The sequence below is a fragment of the Chiloscyllium plagiosum genome, chromosome 11, assembly GCF_004010195.1.
Source record: "Chiloscyllium plagiosum isolate BGI_BamShark_2017 chromosome 11, ASM401019v2, whole genome shotgun sequence".
Taxonomy (NCBI): Eukaryota; Metazoa; Chordata; class Chondrichthyes; order Orectolobiformes; family Hemiscylliidae; genus Chiloscyllium; species Chiloscyllium plagiosum.
This window is the reverse complement of record NC_057720.1, coordinates 25,259,122-25,277,741: the sequence shown is the minus strand read 5'-3', so window position 1 is coordinate 25,277,741 and position 18,620 is coordinate 25,259,122. Positions and strand designations below refer to the sequence as shown.

At 41.3% G+C, this 18,620-nt stretch overlaps 1 protein-coding gene across 9 annotated transcripts in view; it reads right to left on the bottom strand.

Moving 5' to 3' along the window:
* The window catches only part of szt2 (SZT2 subunit of KICSTOR complex), a 257,630-nt gene that overhangs the window by 9,260 nt on the left and 229,750 nt on the right, over positions 1-18,620 (bottom strand). For all 9 annotated transcript variants that reach the window (XM_043698914.1, XM_043698920.1, XM_043698917.1 and 6 more), the window contains 3 exons: positions 14,748-14,961; positions 13,133-13,316; positions 7,011-7,133 (listed from right to left, as the gene is read on the bottom strand). In XM_043698914.1, coding sequence (XP_043554849.1) covers positions 7,011-7,133; positions 13,133-13,316; positions 14,748-14,961 — 521 coding nt within the window. The remainder of the gene's footprint in view (positions 1-7,010; positions 7,134-13,132; positions 13,317-14,747; positions 14,962-18,620) is intronic.

Sequence of the window (18,620 nt, the reverse complement as noted above, 5' to 3'; positions counted from 1 at the left end):
GAGGTTTAGGGTGAGAGGGGAAAGATATAAAAGAGACCTAATGGGCAACCTTTTCACGCAGAGGATGGTATGTGTATAGAATGAGCTGCCAGAGGATGTGGTGGAGGCTGGTACAATTGCAACATTTAAGAGGCATTTGGATGGGTATATGAATAGGAAGGGTTTGGAGGGATATGGGCCAGGTGCTGGCAGGTGGGACTAGATTGGGTTGGGATATCTGGTCGGCATGGACGGGTTGGACCGAAGGGTCTGTTTCCATGCTGTACATCTCTATGACTCTAAGTCGACGCTTTGAGTGTAACCCTTCTTCAGGATGTTTCGGTTGTGCGGAAGTCGACACTTCTAACAAGCTTTTTTTGTCTCTAACCAAGTTTGTTCCACTGCAAAGTCTCTTCAAAGAATGCCACTTTGAAGAAGTTGTCTGCCTCCCTCAGGTGTGCACACCCTCCACACCCACCCCCAGTCCTGAAGAAGGGTTACACCCAAAACGTCAACTTCTCCACCTCCTGATGCTGCCTGGCTTGCTGTGTTCTTCCAGCCTCCTGCTTGTCTACTTTGGATTCCAGCATCTGCAGTTTTTGGGTCTCTAACCAAGTTGTTCAATAAAGTCATGACTGAGTTTCAAATTCCACATTCCCTTCTATTCCAGTAACTGCTGATTCCCTTGCCTAACAAGAATCTATCCACCTTCGCTATAACCATGCTTCCACCAAATTCTGAAACAGAGTTCCAAAATCCCTTCACAACTGCCTTACGAGCAACCCCTCATTTTAAAGCAATAGACTAATTAGGGGCTCCCTCACATGAGAAACCACCTTGTCAAGATCATTCAAATTTTTACAAACTTGAATCAAATCATTCCTCACTCTTCTCAACACAAGGGGAAACACACCCATGCTAACCAATTTTTCCTTTCAGCACAACCCACTCATTCTAGGTATCTAATAAACCTCCTCTGAACCATCTTTCAGTGGGCATTTCCTTACCAAAACTGCTACCCAAAACTCAAGATCAAAACTGCACACAATGAGAGATATGGTCTCACCAATGCCCTGTACAAGTGAAGCTTAACTTCCATACTCTAAAATTTAAGTTTTTTTCTTTATTTATTCATGGGATGTGAGCATCACTGGCTGTACCAGGATTTATTGGCCATCCCTAATTGTCCAAAGGCATCTTAACAGTCAACCACATTGCTATGGGTCTGGAGGCACACATAACCAGATCAGGTAAGGATGACAGATTTCTTTCCCTAAAAGGTCATTAATGAGCCAGATTGGTTTTTCCAACAATCAACAATGGTCTCATGATCATTATACTCTAATTTCCAGATTATTATTCAATTCAAATTCTATTTGCCATGGCAGGTATCAAAGACAGAATATTTACCGAGGTTTCTGAATTCATTTTCCCCAGGGTAGGGGAATCTAATTCTAGACGGCATAGATTTAGGGTGAGAGGGGAAAGATTTAAAAGGGACCTAAGAGACAACTTTTTCATGAAGGTGGTGGCGTGTGTATGGAATGAGCAGCCAGATGAAGTGGTGGAGGTTGGTACAATGACAACATTTAAAAGGCATCTGGATAGGTATATGAATAGGAAAGGTTTAGAGGGATAAGGGCTAAATGCTCACAAGTGGGACTAGATTAATTTAGGATATCTGATCAGTATGGACGAGTTGGACCAAACAGTCTGTTTCCATGCTGTACATCTCAATGATAACTTTGCTAAGACCACAAGGCCATCCCCTACCCAAGATTCCTAATTTAATTCCTCTTGTAAGTAACCTTCTTAATCATTACCTCCAGACCAACTTGAGATCGTGTACGAGGACGTCTAGATCCCTTTGCACTGTGGAATTCCACAGTTGTTCTTCGTGAAAATACTACTGACTTCTATTCTTAAGGCAAACTTCATATTTTCTTGCATTATTCTTCATCTGCCAGATTTTTCTCCACTTGCTCAACCTATGTCTATTATTCAATCTGTCTGAAAACTCCTTATATCTTCTCACTTTCCTGCCTACCTTAGTATTAGCTATGAATTTAGCTATCATGCTTTTGCTTACCTCACCCTACATGGTCACAAATTTATAAAATGTTGTGGCCTTAGCATAGAACCCTGCAGAAGCCGCTCTTCATTTCTGTCTGATTATCTGTCTTCTATCCATGCTAAAATGTTACCCCTTACATCATGAGCTTCTATTTTAAACAATAATCTTTTATGTGGCACCTTGTCAAATGCCCTCTGGAAATACACGTATAGTACATCTTCAGGCTCCAATTTATCCAGAGCTCGTGTAACTCCTTCATAGAACTTCAATGAATTTGTTAAGTATAGACAATAGATGCAGGAGTAGGCCATTCTGCCCTTTGAGCCAGCACCACCATTCATTATTATCATGGCTGATCATCCTCAATCAGGATCCTGTTCCTGCCTTATCCCCATAACCATTGACTCCATTATCCTTAAGAGCTCTATCCAATGCTTTCTTGAAAGTATCCAGAAACTTGGCCTCCATAGCCTTCTGGGGCAGAGCATTCCATAAACCCACCACTCTCTGGGTGAAGAAGTTTCTCCTCAACTCTGTTCTAAGTGGCCTACCCCTTATTTTTAAACTGTGTCCTCTGGTTCGGGACTCACCCATCAGCGGAAACATGCTTCCTGCCTCTAGAGTGTTCAATCATTTAATAATCTTATACCTCTCAATCAGATCACCTCTCAGCCTTCTAAACTCAAGGGTATACAAGCCCAGTCGCTCCAATCTTTCAGCATAAGATAGTTTCGCCATTCTGGGAATTGACCTCGTATGACTGATCTTTCAGCAAACCATGCTGACTTGTCCAGATTACTTGCAGTTTTTAGATCAGAGTGGTGCCGGAAAAGCACAGCAGGTCAGACAGCAGCCAAGGAGCAGGAAAATCGACGTTTCGGGCAAAATCCCTTCATCACATTACTTGCAGTCTAAGAGCTCAGTTATAACTTCCTTGATGAACAATTCTAATACCTTGGTTGGTCCTCCCCTTGGATTTTTTACACTGGCAATATGGGCATTCTTTAAATATCTGCCATTGTTTCTCTCCTAATGCATGTCCTAGCCTAATATCCCAATTCACAGTAACTAGCTCTGGTTTCACGCCCACACAGAGTCATAGTCATAGAGATGTACAGCATGGAAACAGACCCTTCTGTCCAACCCGACCAGATATCCCAACCCAATCTAGTCCCACCTGCCAGCACCCGGCCCATATCCCTCCAAACCCTTCCTATTCATATACCCATCCAAATGCCTCTTAAATGTTGCAATTGTAGCAACCTCTACCACATCCTGTAGCAGCTCATTCCATACACGTACCACCCTCTGCGTGAAAAAGTTGCTCCTTAGGGCTTTTTCATATCTTTCCCCTCTCACCCTGAACCTATGCCCTCTAGTTCTGGACTTCCTGACCACAGGGAAAAGACTTTGTCTATTTATCCTATCCATGCCCCTCATAATTTTGTAAACCTCTATAAGGTAACACCTCAGCTTCCGACACTCCAGGGAAAACAGCCCCAGCCTGTTCAGCCTCTCCCTATAGCTCAAATCCTCCAAACCTGGCAACATCCTTGTAAATCTTTTCTGGTGCTCCGGTTTCCTCCCACAGTCCAAAGATGTGCAGGGTCAGGTGAATTGGCCATACTAAATTGCCCATAGTGTTAGGTAAGGGGTAAATGTAGGGGTATGGGTGGGTTTCGCTTCGGCGGGTCGGTGTGGACAAATAAGAGTTGGGCCGAAGGGCCTGTTTCCACACTGTAATCTAATCTAATCTAATCTGAACCCTTTCAAGTATCACAACATCTTTCCGATAGGAAGGAGACCAGAATTGCATGCAATATTCCAACAGTGGCCTTATTTACTTTAGAATACCAGTCTTGGATCCACTCTTCTCGCTTTCAAATTGGACGTAAAGTTCAATCGTATTGTTATCATAATTGCTGCTACCAACAGTCTTCACTTTGAGGTCATTAATTAATCCTGTAACGGTGTACAATACCAAGACGAGTATAACCATTGCTATAAAAAATTCTCACAAAAGCATTCTATGAATTTTTTGTTCAAGCTACTACTACCAGTATGATTTTGTTGGTTTACATATGGATTAAAATCACCCATGATTATTGCAGTCCCTTTATTACAAACACCTAATTTGTTCTCTTGTATAATTTCTATATTGTGTCAACCTGTTCGTGAGTGGGTGGGGGGGTGGGGGGGTGGGTGCTGTGGATCACACTCTCAATCTTTTCCCTACTAACTTCGTCACTATCCAAACAAATTCCTCAACCTGTTCTCCTCAATGAAGATCATATCTAATGTTTATACCAATTTTCATTATAAAAGCTACCCCTTTGCCTAACCACCTATTCTTCTTGAATGTCACATACCTCAGAATATTCAGAACTCAATCCTGGTCATTTTGCAGCCAATGTACTATCGGACTGTATTTATTCACTTCAACATATGTTATCAATTGATTTACTTTGTTATGAATGCTCTGTCCATTCAGATATAGATCATTTAGTTCCGAGTTTTGTTCTCTTTGCAGCATCCAATTTTGAATGCTGGTACACATTTTATGGACAAAAATCACAAGTCTCTAAGGGTCTCTAACACAGATGAATGCAAGGTATAGTACATGGTGCAAAATGTAGACTAATTGTATTTATAAGTACTATTAATTTCCATTTGACTGAAGATATTTTAAGTCTTCTGGCAAATATTAAACTTTTTTTAAGTGAAACGCAAATAAACGAGAAAGCCTTGCAATTTGTAAGGTGCACAGCTTAGTAATTGCACAATATAAAACTCTGGATTGTAGCTTGCTAACACGCTTAAGTATGTTTCCTTAAATTTTCTTAACCCTACCCAAAACGCTAAGACCTTATTAGCGACACCTGTACATGTAGTTCTCCTATAATGCTGTAGTTGCGTTCTAGTGAAATCTCACTTAACAGAAAATCACTTCATAGAAATAATGGAGCCTATGGGAAAGGTGAGGTTAAGGGCAGACCAGCAAAAAATGTCACTCAGGATTGCTCAAAAATCACCCAAAAGTCTAACGCACAGAATAGCACAGCCTGAATGAAGGTTGAAATCATATTCAATCAGAGAACAAAAGCAAATTTAATAATAAATTTTAAATATGTAAGAAAGCCACTCTCTGTACGGTACCTCTCATAGAAAGCTGCTCTATCGGCAGCTGGCTTCGGCACATGCGCAGAACGTCATGAAGACCTGAGCTCACCTTGCGCATGTGCAGAACGACAGAGAGATTTCGGTGCATTCACAGCACGGCACAAAGACTGGTACCGACATTGCGTATACACGGATACCGGAGCATGCGCAGATCAGCAAGCACACGCATGTGCAGGCGTGCAGATTTGGACGCAAACCAATTCCTGCTGAAATCGCGCTATTGCCAACGGAGGTAAACATTCTCCAAATTACCGTTCCCTAATTCTTCAGCAAATTCTTGTAGCCAAATCATGCTGCCGAAATGCACATTATACCGGAACTACCTATACCTGTAGTATTGTATGCAAAATAAAAATCAGTTTTCACTGTGTATCAATGCTTCAAACATCCCTCAGCTATAGTTCTGATATTGATTGTAGCACAAGGTAGTTAATAGAGTATAATAGCAGTGATCAGATTCAGCCATTGCTCCATAGCTGATGAAGAAGAAAGCCTTCAGAAGTGACTTCAAATTACAATTTATAGACAAATCGACCTAAAGGATAATTAACAATTAGTGCTTCTTGTATTTGAGGTTTATGTCAAATAGATCTGTACTTGGTAATTACACTAATGTAGAAACAATACATCGGGGAAGACTTATGTTGGAAAGCCAGGTTAAACTTTGAATAGTTAATCTATTAACTGATTCTCACTTTACAGTGAAAATTGCTAAAATAATTGGAATCACTGTTTACATAGACAAACACAAACTCTTCATTAGCTACCCAAATCATATTTGAAGGTAATCCGTAATTTTAACTGAGCATTGGATGAATCAAAAGCCATCAGATAACAATATCCAGAACAAAACACGGATATTTTATTGTCTTGCATTTTAACAGCAGCACATTACAAAGCAGTTTCAAGAGCTATTTGCTCCCCTCAATTGAAAATATATAATGAACTCCACAACTTCTGAAAGGTTAACAAATATTTATAGGTAAGGCGTAAGATTTGTTACAGACTGTTAGACTGGAAGTGGTATGTGGCATTAAGTCGGAATAATAGTTACTCAGTATTCAAAAGTATACTTGCTCAAGGAATATCCCTGGTAACCTCAAGGCACAAAACCATAACTTGGACAGAAATGATTAGCATTCAAATGTATGATACAAAGTAACTAGAAGCTTTGAATCCTCTCACATAATAGACACTCTTTCAAATCCAGTAGCAACATTTATCAAGGATCCACAATATTCCAGCTTTGCGATTTTAAACAGACATCTCAGGCACATCAATGTTGTACTGGTTTGGTAAATATTCTCATTACAGTGACACTAAAAGATGTACAGATTACTAATCTTCACAATGAAGGAGAGAACTTTGAATCTAGGAATAGAAATAAATAGGGGATGAATTGGAAACTATATGCTTCTAAGATTTAAAACTCCAGATAACAAAATAATGCACCAAAGAGGCAAAGTAGGCATAGGTTAAGGGCGAGAGAGGAAAAATTTAAGAGTGACCTAAGGGTCAAGTTTTTCATGCAGAGTGGTGCATGTATGGAATTAGTTGCCAGAGGTAGTGGTGGAGGCTGGTACAATTACAGCATTAAAAAGGCATCTGAATGGGTATATGAATAAGAAGGGTTTAGAGAGATATGGACCAAGTGCAGGCAAATGGAACTAGATTAGTTTAGGATATCTGATTGGCATGCATGAATTGGACTGAAGGGTCTGTTTCCATGCTGTACATCTCTACAACTCGGTGACTCTATACAAAGACATAGACCTACCGTAGCATGTTGCGTTCTGTTTCTGGTAGCTCTTCAAAAGGACCCGCACTATGACACACCAATAAGGATACATCAAACTCATCATGATGTCTGATTCCTTCAGAATCTTTGTATGATCCAGATCTGGATGTCAAAAAAAAATCCTGTCAGCCTTTTCATAAACACCAAAAAAATGAATGCAACACATCACTTTTCTAAACCAATCGTGACATTTAAGATTGTAATCGCCAAAAACAAGTTGACCGTTCAATATTTTTAGTATAGAAAACTTGCTCTCGCATATGGGTTGTAGTATGAGTAAACAACAAACACAATTGATCACTGCTCATACTATGCTCTGATTAGATTTAAAATCTATACAAGTTTTAAAAAAAACACAGTACTTCTAAATTTGACCAGCTGGTTACTGAAAGTACACTGGGAATAGTTTGTGGAATTCGAGATTAGGAACCATCAAAAGGACATTGATAATGTTAAATGCATTCAGAGAAGTGCAATAAGGATGATTCTAGGATGTAGGTCATAAAGTTATTAGGATAAATTCTAACTTTATCTATCTCCACCCTACTTCAGATCATCACCTTCTGAAACCATACCTTTGATGTCTGTAGACTACCTTAGCTATTCCAATGTTCCCTGGCAAGCCTGATATATTCCATTTTTATCCAAAATTCTGCTGTCCTACATCACATCAAGTTGATTCACCCATCATTCATGCCAGCTACCCTACACTGTTTCTCCATTTTAGAAGGCTTCTGCTTGTTTTCAAAACATTTTCTGACATTGTCTTTCTTGCATCCAAGTCTTTAAAGATCCCAAGATCTCTGCTCCCATCTTGGGCCTCTGTGTACATGTCATTTCTATAGACTGATTATTGAAATCATATCTTCAACTTCTTAGACCAGGCTCTGGGATCTCCTCCTCAGCCTCGCTACTTGCTTCCTCCTGTAGATGCTTCTTAAATCTACAACTTCAAGCAAACTGTTGTGCACCTTACTACATCTCACACGTGGCCAGCGTCAGATTTTGTTTGATAACATTTCTGTGAGGTGCCTTTGGGTTCTTCTGTAAAAATTGCAACTTATAGAGTCATAGAAATGTACTGCACGGAACCAGACCCTTCAGTCCAACTCACCTGTGCTGACCAGATATCCTAACCTAATCTGGTCCCATTTACCAGCACTTGACCCATATCCCTCTAAACCCTTCCTATTCATATACCCATCCAGATGACATTTTGTTGCAGTAGCCAGTAAAGCAGTTTCATTTTATATATCCATTCACAAGATGTGAGCATTACTAGCTGGGTGAGCACTAGTTCCCCTTAAGAAAGAGGTGGTGAGCTGCCTTCTTGAACCAGTGCAATCTATATGCTGTAGGTAGATCGAAAATGCCACAAGAGAGGGAGCTCCTGGATTTACTCATTGATACTGAAGGAACCATGATACATTTCCAAGTCTGGAGGTGGGTGGCTTGGAGAGAAATTACAGGTCACAGTGTTCCCATATATCTGTTGCCCTTATCCTGCTAGATGGAAGCGATTGTGGGTTTGTAAGGTGCTGTCTATAGAGTCCTGGTAATTTTTGCAGAGCATCTTCTAAATAGTACACCCTGCCACTACTGAACATTGGTAGTGGGGAAGGGGGGGGGGGGGGGGGAAGCCGTCAATGTTTGTGGATGTGGTGTTATTTAAGTAGGCTACTGTGTCCTGGATGGTGTCAAGCTTCTCAAATGCTGTTGGAGCTGCACTCCTTCAGGAAAGTCAGGGGTGTTCCATCGCACTCCTGACCTGTGTCTTATAGATGGTGGACAGACTTTAGGGAGCAGGGAGGTGAGTTACTTGCTGCAGGATTTCTTGCTCTTGTAGCCACGGTACGTACATACATGCGTGCATGCCAAATTCAGGTTTTTGGCAAAGGTAAGTCAGGATATTTGTAGTGGGGGATTTAGTGATGGCAACACCTTTGAATGTCAAGAGTTAATGGTTGGAATCTCTCTTGTTAGCAATGATCACTGCCTGACACTTGTCTGGCGCAATGTTATTTGCCACTTGTCAGCCCAAACCTGGATACTGTTCAGGTCTCGTTGATTTCAAACATGGATTGCTTCAGTATCTGAGGAGTCACGAATGGTAAAGAACATTGTGCAATCATCAGCAAGTATCACCACTTATGACCTTGTAACGAAGGGAAGGTCACTGAAGAGTCACCAAAAGATGATTGGGGCTCAGACACTACCCTGATGAACTCCTGCAGAGATGTTCTGGAGTGAGGTGACTGACCTTGAACAGCCAAAACCATCTTCTTTTGTGCCACATAGCCAAAAGTTTCACCCCTATTTCTCATAGACTCCAATTCTGCTAAGCTCCTTTATGCCAAAGACTGTCACTTTCATTTCACTTCTGCCCCATGATTGAACCAAGGTCATAATAAGGTCAGGAAGCTGAGTGGTGCTGATAGAACCCAAACAAACTGTCAGTAAGCAGGTTATTGCTAAGGAAGTGCTGCTTCAGAGCACTGTTGATGACACCTTACATCACATTACTGATGATTGAGAGAAGACTGATAGAGCAGTAACTGGCTGGGTTAGATTTGTTCTGCTTTCCATATCCATGACTTATTTGGGCAATTTTCCATCTTGTTGAGTTGATACCATTTTTATTATACTGGAACAGCCTGGATAAGGGAATGGCAAGTTTTGTCAGGTCTTTAGTAATGATTGATAAAATGTTGTCAGGGCCCAGTGTTTTGCCTCATGGATTGAACTAAATTGGCTGAAAACTGGTATCTGTGATGCTGGGGCCCTCTGGCAGAGGCCAAGATAGATCATCCACTTCTGGCTGAAGACTCGTGTAAATGCCTCAACTTTAACATTTGCTGATGTGATATATTCCCCCATGAGAATGGAGCCACCTCCATCATTGTGTTTAATTGTCTACTACTGGATGTATCAGGGCTATACAGCTTAGATCTGATACTTCAGCTGTGGACTCACTTTGCCCTGTCTACACTGGCTGCTTATGTTGTTTAGCATGCAAATAGTTCTGCTTTTATAGCTTCACGAGGTTGACACTTCAGTTTTAGTGTGCCTAGTGCTGCACCTGGCATGCCTCCCTCCCTTCTTCATTGAACTAAAGACTGATCTCTTGGCTTGATAGTAATGGTATAGTGGGAGATACTGAAGTTGGAGATTGTGTTGGAATACAATACCGCTGCTGTTGATGGCCCACAGTGCTCCATGTATGCCCACTCTTGAGTTGCTAGACCTGTTCATAAGTCTGTATCACTTAGCATGGTGATAGTCTCTCTTTTAATTCCCTCACCACCTGTGGTAGACCCAGTCTAGCAGCCATACCCTTTAGAACCTGATCAGTTTGGTCAGTGGTGGTGCTGCTGAGCCATTCTTGATGATGGACAGTGAAGTCCTCCAACCAGAGAACATCCTGTCCTCTTGTCACAGTGCTTCCTCAAAATGCTGTTCAACTAAATGAGTATTCATTCATCAGCTGAGTGAAGGGTAGTTTATAATAATCAGCAGCATATTTGACCTGATGCAATTAGACTTCAGTGAATGCAATGTCATTGTTGAGAATTCCATAGTAACTCCCTCCTGACAGTATAACACTGAGCCGCCACCACTGCTGAGCCTGATCTGCCAATGAGACAGGACATAGCCATGGATGGTGATGCTTGTGCAAGGCATGATTCCATGAATGTGATTATGTTAGGCTATTGTTTGACTAATCGGAGAGACAGTTCTCTCAATTTTGGCACTAGCCCCAGATGTTAGTAAGGAGAACTTTGCAGGGTTGATAGAACTGTGTAGGGTTGACAGAACTGTGTTTGCCATTGTTATTTGCAGTGCCCAGGTGATGCAAACTGTTCTGTCTGGTTTCTTTCCTTCTTTGAGACATTCTTGTGGTCGATGGAACTAAGTGGCTTGCTAGGCCATTTCAGAAGGCGGTGAAGAGTCAACCACATATGAGAAATATAGATTGGGTAGGTAGAAATAAACCTTTCTCCTCATAGTGGGGTCAACTACCTTAAATCTCTGCTCCCTGGTTTATAACAGGAAGTTTAGATGGGATTTAAGAAATAATTTTTTCATCCAGAGGTTAGTGGGTATCTGGAACTCATGGCCTGAAAGGTAAAGATGGGAATCATCACAACATTTAATACGCTTTTAAATGATCATTTGAAATGCCACAGTATACAAGGCTGGAGGCTGGAAAATGGGACGAGAGTAGATAGGTTCTTGATGATCAGTATGGACATGATGGGCCAAAATACTTCTTTCCACGTTTTAAAACACTATGATATTACTGATGGTCTGGAGTCACAATTAGGCCGGACTAGAAAAGCAGGGCAGTTTTCCTTCCCAACGGACATTAGTGAAACAGAAGAGTTTGCAAAACAACTGACATTGGTTTCACAGTGATTATTAGACTTTTAGTTCCAGATTTTCACATTCAAGTGGTGAGATTTTAACTCGGATCCCCAGACTATCTGGGTCTCTGAATGACAAGTTCAACAATAATACCACTACACCATTGCCTCTCCTGAAAGTATTTACTTTTCTTCAGTATTTACAAATGAGAGGGACCGTATTGTTGAAGAGGAGAGTATGAAATGGACTGGTAAGCTAGAGGAGATACTTGTTAGGAAGGAAGATGTGTTGGGCATTTTGAAAAACTCGAGGATAGACAAGTCCCCGGACGGGATATATCCTAGGATTATGTGGGAAGCAAGAGAGGAAATTGCAGAACCGTTGGCAATAATCTTTTCGTCTTCACTGTCAATGGGGGTGGTGCCAGGGGACTGGAGAGTGGTGAATGTTGTGCCCTGTTCAAAAAAGGGAACAGGGATAACCCCGGGAATTACAGGCCAGTTATGCTTCCTTCGGTGGTAGGCAAAGTAATGGAAAGGGTACTGAGGGATAGGATTTATGAGTATCTGGAAAGACACTGCTTGATTAGGGACAGCCAGCACAGATTTGGGAGGGGTAGGTCTTGCCTTACAAGTCTTATTGAATTCTTTGAGGAGGTGACCAAACATGTGGATGAGGGTAGAGCAGTGGATGTAGTGTACATGGATTTTAGTAAGGCATGTGATAAGGTTCCCCATGGTAGGCTTATGCGGAAAGTCAGGAGGCATGGGATAGAGGGAAATTTGGCCAATTGGATAGAAAACTGGCTAACCGGTCGAAGGCAGAGAGTGGTGGTAGATGGTAAATATTCAGCCTAGAACCCAGTTACAAGTGGAGTTCCGCAGGAATCAGTTCTAGGGCAAATAAGAATGCGGAATACAGGGTTAACGGTAGGGTTCTTAGTAAGGTGGAGGAGCAGAGGGATCTTGGGGTCCATGTTCATAGATCTTTAAAAGTTGCCACTCAGGTGGATACAGCTTGTAAGAAGGCCTACGGTGTATTAGCGTTCATTAGCAGAGGGATTGAATTCAAGAGTCGTGAGGTGATGTTGCAGCTGTATAGGACCTTGGTAAGGCCACATTTGGAGTACTGTGTGCAGTTCTGGTCGCCTCATTTTAGGAAAGATGTGGAAGCTTTGGAGAGGGTGCAGAGGAGATTTACCAGGATGTTGCCTGGAATGGAGAATAGGTAGTATGAGGATAGGTTGAGAGTGCTAGGCCTTTTCTCATTGGAACGGCAAAGGATGAGGGGTGACTTGATAGAAGTTTATAAAATGATCAGGGGAATAAATAGAGTAGACAGTCAGAGACGTTTTTCCCGGGTACAACAGAGTGTTACAAGGGGACATAAATTTAAGGTGAAGGGTGGAAGGTATAGGGGGGATGTCAGGGATAGGTTCTTTACCCAGAGAGTGGTGGGGGCATGAAATGCGCTGCCTGTGGGAGTGGTAGAGTCAGAATCATTGGTGACCTTTAAGCGGCAATTGGATAGGTACATGGATAGGTGCTTAAGCTAGGACAAATGTTCGGCCAACATCGTGGGCCGAAGGGCCTGTTCTGTGCTGTATTGTTCTATGTTCTAAAGGGTGAATGCTCCTTGATAGTACAGTTAAATTTCCGTTGGCAATCAAATTGCCTAAATGGAAAGATGGGAAGATATCAACACGATGGCACATACACACATTGCTTTGCACTCACCGATTCCAAAGAGCCACTAATGCATACTCATGCATTTCTGTGTTCTGGGTCCCCTTTCTTCCCTCCATACCCATTGCTGTTCTTGACATACGCAATGGTTTCATTCCATATATACTGGCATGGTCAGTGATATAGTTGTACAGTTGATGAGCAGTTGTCATGTTTGTGGACAAAGCTATCGTCCCTGGAGAAAAAGATCGAATTTCCGCAACTCATCATGGTAGAAGGCATTTACTTACAAAAATTCTTTTTTAAGCATGCATCTCACAGCTAGTATGTTGTTCAAACTTATCAATATCAATCACATGAATCTTGTTATAAGACTAGCTATTGAGTGCTCCCTTATATTTAAATGGAAAGTCAAAGTCATTGCTGAGGCCATCGCTGCCCTCTCCTAATCCCAGCACTTTCTACCTGAGGTCACTGACAAGTAAACAGTGAAAGCAACTCTGCTAGTTTTATTTATTTATTCATTTACATGTTGTGAGTATCATGTCTGGGTCAATATTTGTTGTCCATCTCTAATGGTGGTAGTGAGCTGCCTTCTTGAACTGCTTTTCCAGTTTCAACTCAGGAACACTAATTAAGTGATCCATAATGTGGCATTGCACCATATCTTTTCATTTAAAGAACAATTACCTTCTACATGTTTTTCTCTTTGGTTCAACTTCTATAGTACAATTTTGGCCAGAAAAGCTAGCAACTATAATTTTTTTTCTGTAACATGTAACTAGATGCAATAACGAGGTAGCCTAGGGTAACTCATTTCTCTATCCATGCAATTCAGCTGGTGATCACATGAAATAGCACCCTATCACATTGTGTTATATCAGTTGGAAATGCCAAGATGCTGAAAAATCATAAATTACATTTATTGTTGATTAGGATATTTACAGTTAACAAAACAATGTAGGTACAGAGAATATTAACTTATTTTCTCAACCTCACCCTACAAATGAAATTTTAATAAGCACTGTAAAGACTATCTATGCACTGTGTCACTTTCTTCACTCATAGGTTAGCTGTAGTTCATTTAACACAGCCTTTAACATTTAAGTACAATTGGCATTCCATTGCAGTGAAATATAAAAATATTGCAGATTTAACTAATAAATGTATTGAGAGATTTGCTTTAGTAAATATTGACTGTGCAATCACTGTTTTGAAATCTCTCCTTGGCCTCATTCCTTCCAAATCTGTAATCTCCTGCAGCTCTATAACCTTCCGATTTACCTGCACATCTCATCTAATTCTGGGCTTGATCTTCCTAGATTTTAGTTGCCCTGCCATTGGTGGACATGTCTTCTGTCTAGACCTGAGCTCTGGAACTCCCTGCTAAACTTCTCTCCCCCTCTTCCCTTCTTTAAGATGTTCCTTAAAAAACCTACCCCTTTAAAAAATCTGCCAAATATTACCAAGGTGGCTGGGAGTCCAAGTCTGCTTCAGAATATCCCTTTGAGGTGACTGGGACATTCTGTTACGTTTGAAGCCTGATATTAACTTAAAAATCAAAGCTCAGATTGTGATTTGGGTTCCTTCAGTTTTTCCACTAAGTGATGCTAAACAAATCTTGCTGTTCCAAATGTTTTTTTCAAAAAAATTACAGTTCTCTTACCTTCAAAGATGTGGTTCCTTCCATATTTTGGAATATCTGGATGGTGACAGATAAAATCTTCGAGGAAGCTAGTCAAATGGTAGCCCTGCCTCAGAGTCATCTGACGGCCGACCAAGTATTGATGAATGATACGAAGGTGGAAATCATAACTAAAGGAGTGAACATGCATCAGGTCCCGAACCTTGTCACACTCCTCTGTAAACAACATTGACAGCTGCCAGGATAGAGACAACACATAACTTTGGATTACATTCATCCTATTCGTGGGGATTATGGCTTGTTACTCCTATCTTAAAGGAAATTTTTATTTACTTAAGTTGCAACAAATTGATTTATTTTCCTTTTGCAATGCACTCCTTTTAATTCTAATTTTTAAAAAAAGTGGATCATTGTAAAATGGGCATGCCTTGTGCTATTCTCAAGCCTATTGTTCTACTAATATCATGGATTGAATCTTGGACTAAATATTAACATCGCAATGCATGGCAATATCCAATGAGAGAAAAGATGAGATAATATTAATTCTAGTATTAAAAGTAGAGATAAAAAATTCAGGAATTTGAGCACTGAATTTTAATCAATAAGCCACCAAATCGTACAGTTTACATTTTAAGTTCTTAATAAAGTACACCACATTGCACTATAATTATTGTGGTTCAATGTGTGTTTCATGATTAGAGCCAGAGAGAATGACTATAATGATCGAAGATAAAAGGATCTTTAGAGTCATGATTGGTAATTTTATTCTATTGATGACATATTTAATGCTGCTCCCATTTTGATCTCCTTATAGTTCAAGTGTTTGTCAAATTCTGAACATTATTATTATTCAAATTAGTGAATGAGAGAACAACTGAAAAGAAAGCTGATCTATTTGAAGAAGGCAGAAGAGAAAAGCAGACAATTTCCAATTTGGAACTGTTGAGAAAATATATCCACCTCTAAAAGCTGTGATCTGTATTAGTCTCCCAAAAGGCTGCTAAATGTTTAGCAGCTCTATTTGTACCACCTGAGGTTGGGAGAAATTTACTTCCCTCAATTTAAGACTATTAATGCATCAGGCAAAAATGACAATCCTCAAATCAGACTGGAAAACTAAGGTGGCCTTTCACTTATTCAGCTGCCATTTTTGTTTATTGGTACATGGGGTGTGGGCATCATTACACTAGTAATAACTGCTTAACACGAGTTGCCCTTGAGAAGGTACTGATAAGCTGCCTTTTTGAACAACTGGAGTCCATTAGTAGGTAGACCAAAATGCCATGAGGGAGGCAGTTCCAGGATTTTTACCCATCAACACTGATGGAATGGTGTCAAATTTCCAGGTCAGGACAGTGAATAGCTTGGAGGGGAACTTGCAGGTGGTGATGATTCCATGCATCTGTTGCCCTTTTGCTTCTAAATGGTAGTGGTTGTATGTTTGGAAGGCACTGTTCAAGGAGCCTTGGTGAATTTCCACAGTGCATTTATAGATGATGACACACTACTGCTGAGCATTGGTGGCAGAGGGAGTGAATGTGGATGTGGTGTCAATCAAGCAGGTTGCTTTGACCTGGATGGTGTCAATCTTCTTCAGTGCTGTTGGAGCAATGGTCAGGCAAGTGGTGGACATTCCATGACAATCCTGATTTGTATCTTGCAATTAGTGAACAGGTTTTGGGTAGTCAGAAGATGAGTCAGTCATTGTAGGATTCCTAGTCTCTGACCTATTCTTGTAGCCACAGTCCTAAGTGGTTTGTCCAGTTCAGTTTTTGGTCAACATAACCCATTAGATGTTGATAGTGGGGTATTCAGTGAAAGTAACACCACTGAGTGTCAAAGTGTGATAGTTAGATTCTCTTTTGTCTGGCTACCTATCTGGCGGACATGTTACTTGCTACTCAAGCCATGAAAAACCTGCATTTGGATATGGACTGCTTCAGTATCTAAGAAGTCATAAATGGGGCTCAACATTGTGTAATGACTGGCGAACATTCCCACTTCTGACCTTACAATGGAGGGAAGGTCACTGATGAAACAGCTGAAGTTGGTTGGGCCAAGGGTACTACCCTGAAGAGCAACTGCGGAGATGTCCAAGAGCTGAGATGACTAACCTCCAGCAACCATAACCATCTTATGTGCCAGGCATGACTTCAACTAGGAAAGAATTTACTCCCAATCCCAGAGAGTCCAGTTTTGCAAGAAGTCCTTGTCACACTTGATCAAATCTGTCCGTGATGTCAAGGGCAGTCATTCTCACCTCACATCTGGACTTGAGCTCTTTTGTCAATGTTTTGAGCTAAGACTGCAATGAGATCAGGATAGGAGTGGTTCTGGCAGAGCCCAAACAGAGTGTCAGTGAGAAGGTTATTGTTGCCTGACACTACTGTTGACAGCATTTTCCATCACTTTACTGATGATTGAGGCTAGACTGATGGGAGCGGTAATTATCGGAGTTGGATTTGTCCTGAATTTGGTGCACAGGTCATACCTGAGAAATTTTCCAGACTGCTGGGTAGTTGCCAGTGTTGTAGCTGTACTGGAACAGCTTCGCCAAGGGCATGGCAAGTTCTGGAGCAGAGGTCTTCAGTACTTTTGCTGGAATGTGGTCTGGGCACAGAGGCCTTTTCAGTATTCAGTGCCTGCAGCTGTTTTCTGATATAATGGGGAATGATTCAAATTTGTTGAATATTGTTATCTGTGGTGCTGGGGATTTCTGGAGGAGGCCAAGATGGATCATCCACTTAACTGTTCTGGCTGAAGATTGCTGCAAATGCTTCAGCCTTATCTTTTGCACTGATATATAGGACTCTGCATCGCTGAGCTTGGGAATACTTGTGAAGCCTTCTCCCACTTCAGCGAGTTTTGAAATGGTCCACTATTTTTCACAACAAAATGGAGCAGGACTGTAGAGCTTGGATCTGATCTGTTGGGTGTGAAATTGCTTAGCTCTGTCCATGATTTGCTGCTTATGCCGTTTGGCTGCTCTGTTTTGTAGTTTCACCAGATTTGACATCTCATTTTCAGGAAGGCCTGGTGCTGCTCCTGACATGCGATCCTTCACACCTTAGTGAACCAGAGTTGATCCCCTGATGGATGAGTGATATGCCAGGCCATGTTGCTGCAGAATATGTTGGAGTACAAGTTATTTGCTGCTTATTGCTTAGATTGTCTCATGAATGCCCAGTTGAGTTGCTAGATCTGTTTGAAGTCTGCCCCATTTAGCATGGTGGTAGTGCACAGCGCGATGGAGGGCATTCTCAATGGGACTTCATCTCCACAAGGACTGTGCAAAGTCATTTTTAACAATACTGTCATGGTTATATGCAACTGTTGCAGACAAATTGTTGAAGATTAGGTCAAGTTTGTTTTTGCCTTTTGTTGGTTCCATCACCACCTGCTGCAGACCCAGTCTAGCAGCAATGTCCTTGAGGACTTGACCAGTTCAGTAAAGACTGGTGCTGCCATGACGCTCTTGGTGGTGGACACTGCTGTCCAATCAAAGTCCATTCTGCACTCTTGCCACGCATAGTGCTTCTTCCAAGTGCTGTTCAATATTGAGGAGCACTGATTCATTAGGTGGTTTGGGGAGGGCATGAGGTAATTAACAGGCTTCCTTGCCTAAGCTTAATCTGATGCCACAAGACCTCAAGGGGTCCAGAGTCAATGTTAAGGATTTAGAACATAGAACAGTACAGCACAGAACAGGCCCTTCAACCCACGATGTTGTGCCAACCATTGATCCTCATGTAAGGTAAACCTAATGTACGAACCCTCAAAGTTCTGTGACCATATGCATGTCCAGCAGTCTCTTAAATATCCCCAATGATCTCGCTTCCACAACTGCTGCTAGCAACGTATTCCATGCTCTCTCAACTCTCTGCATAAAGAACC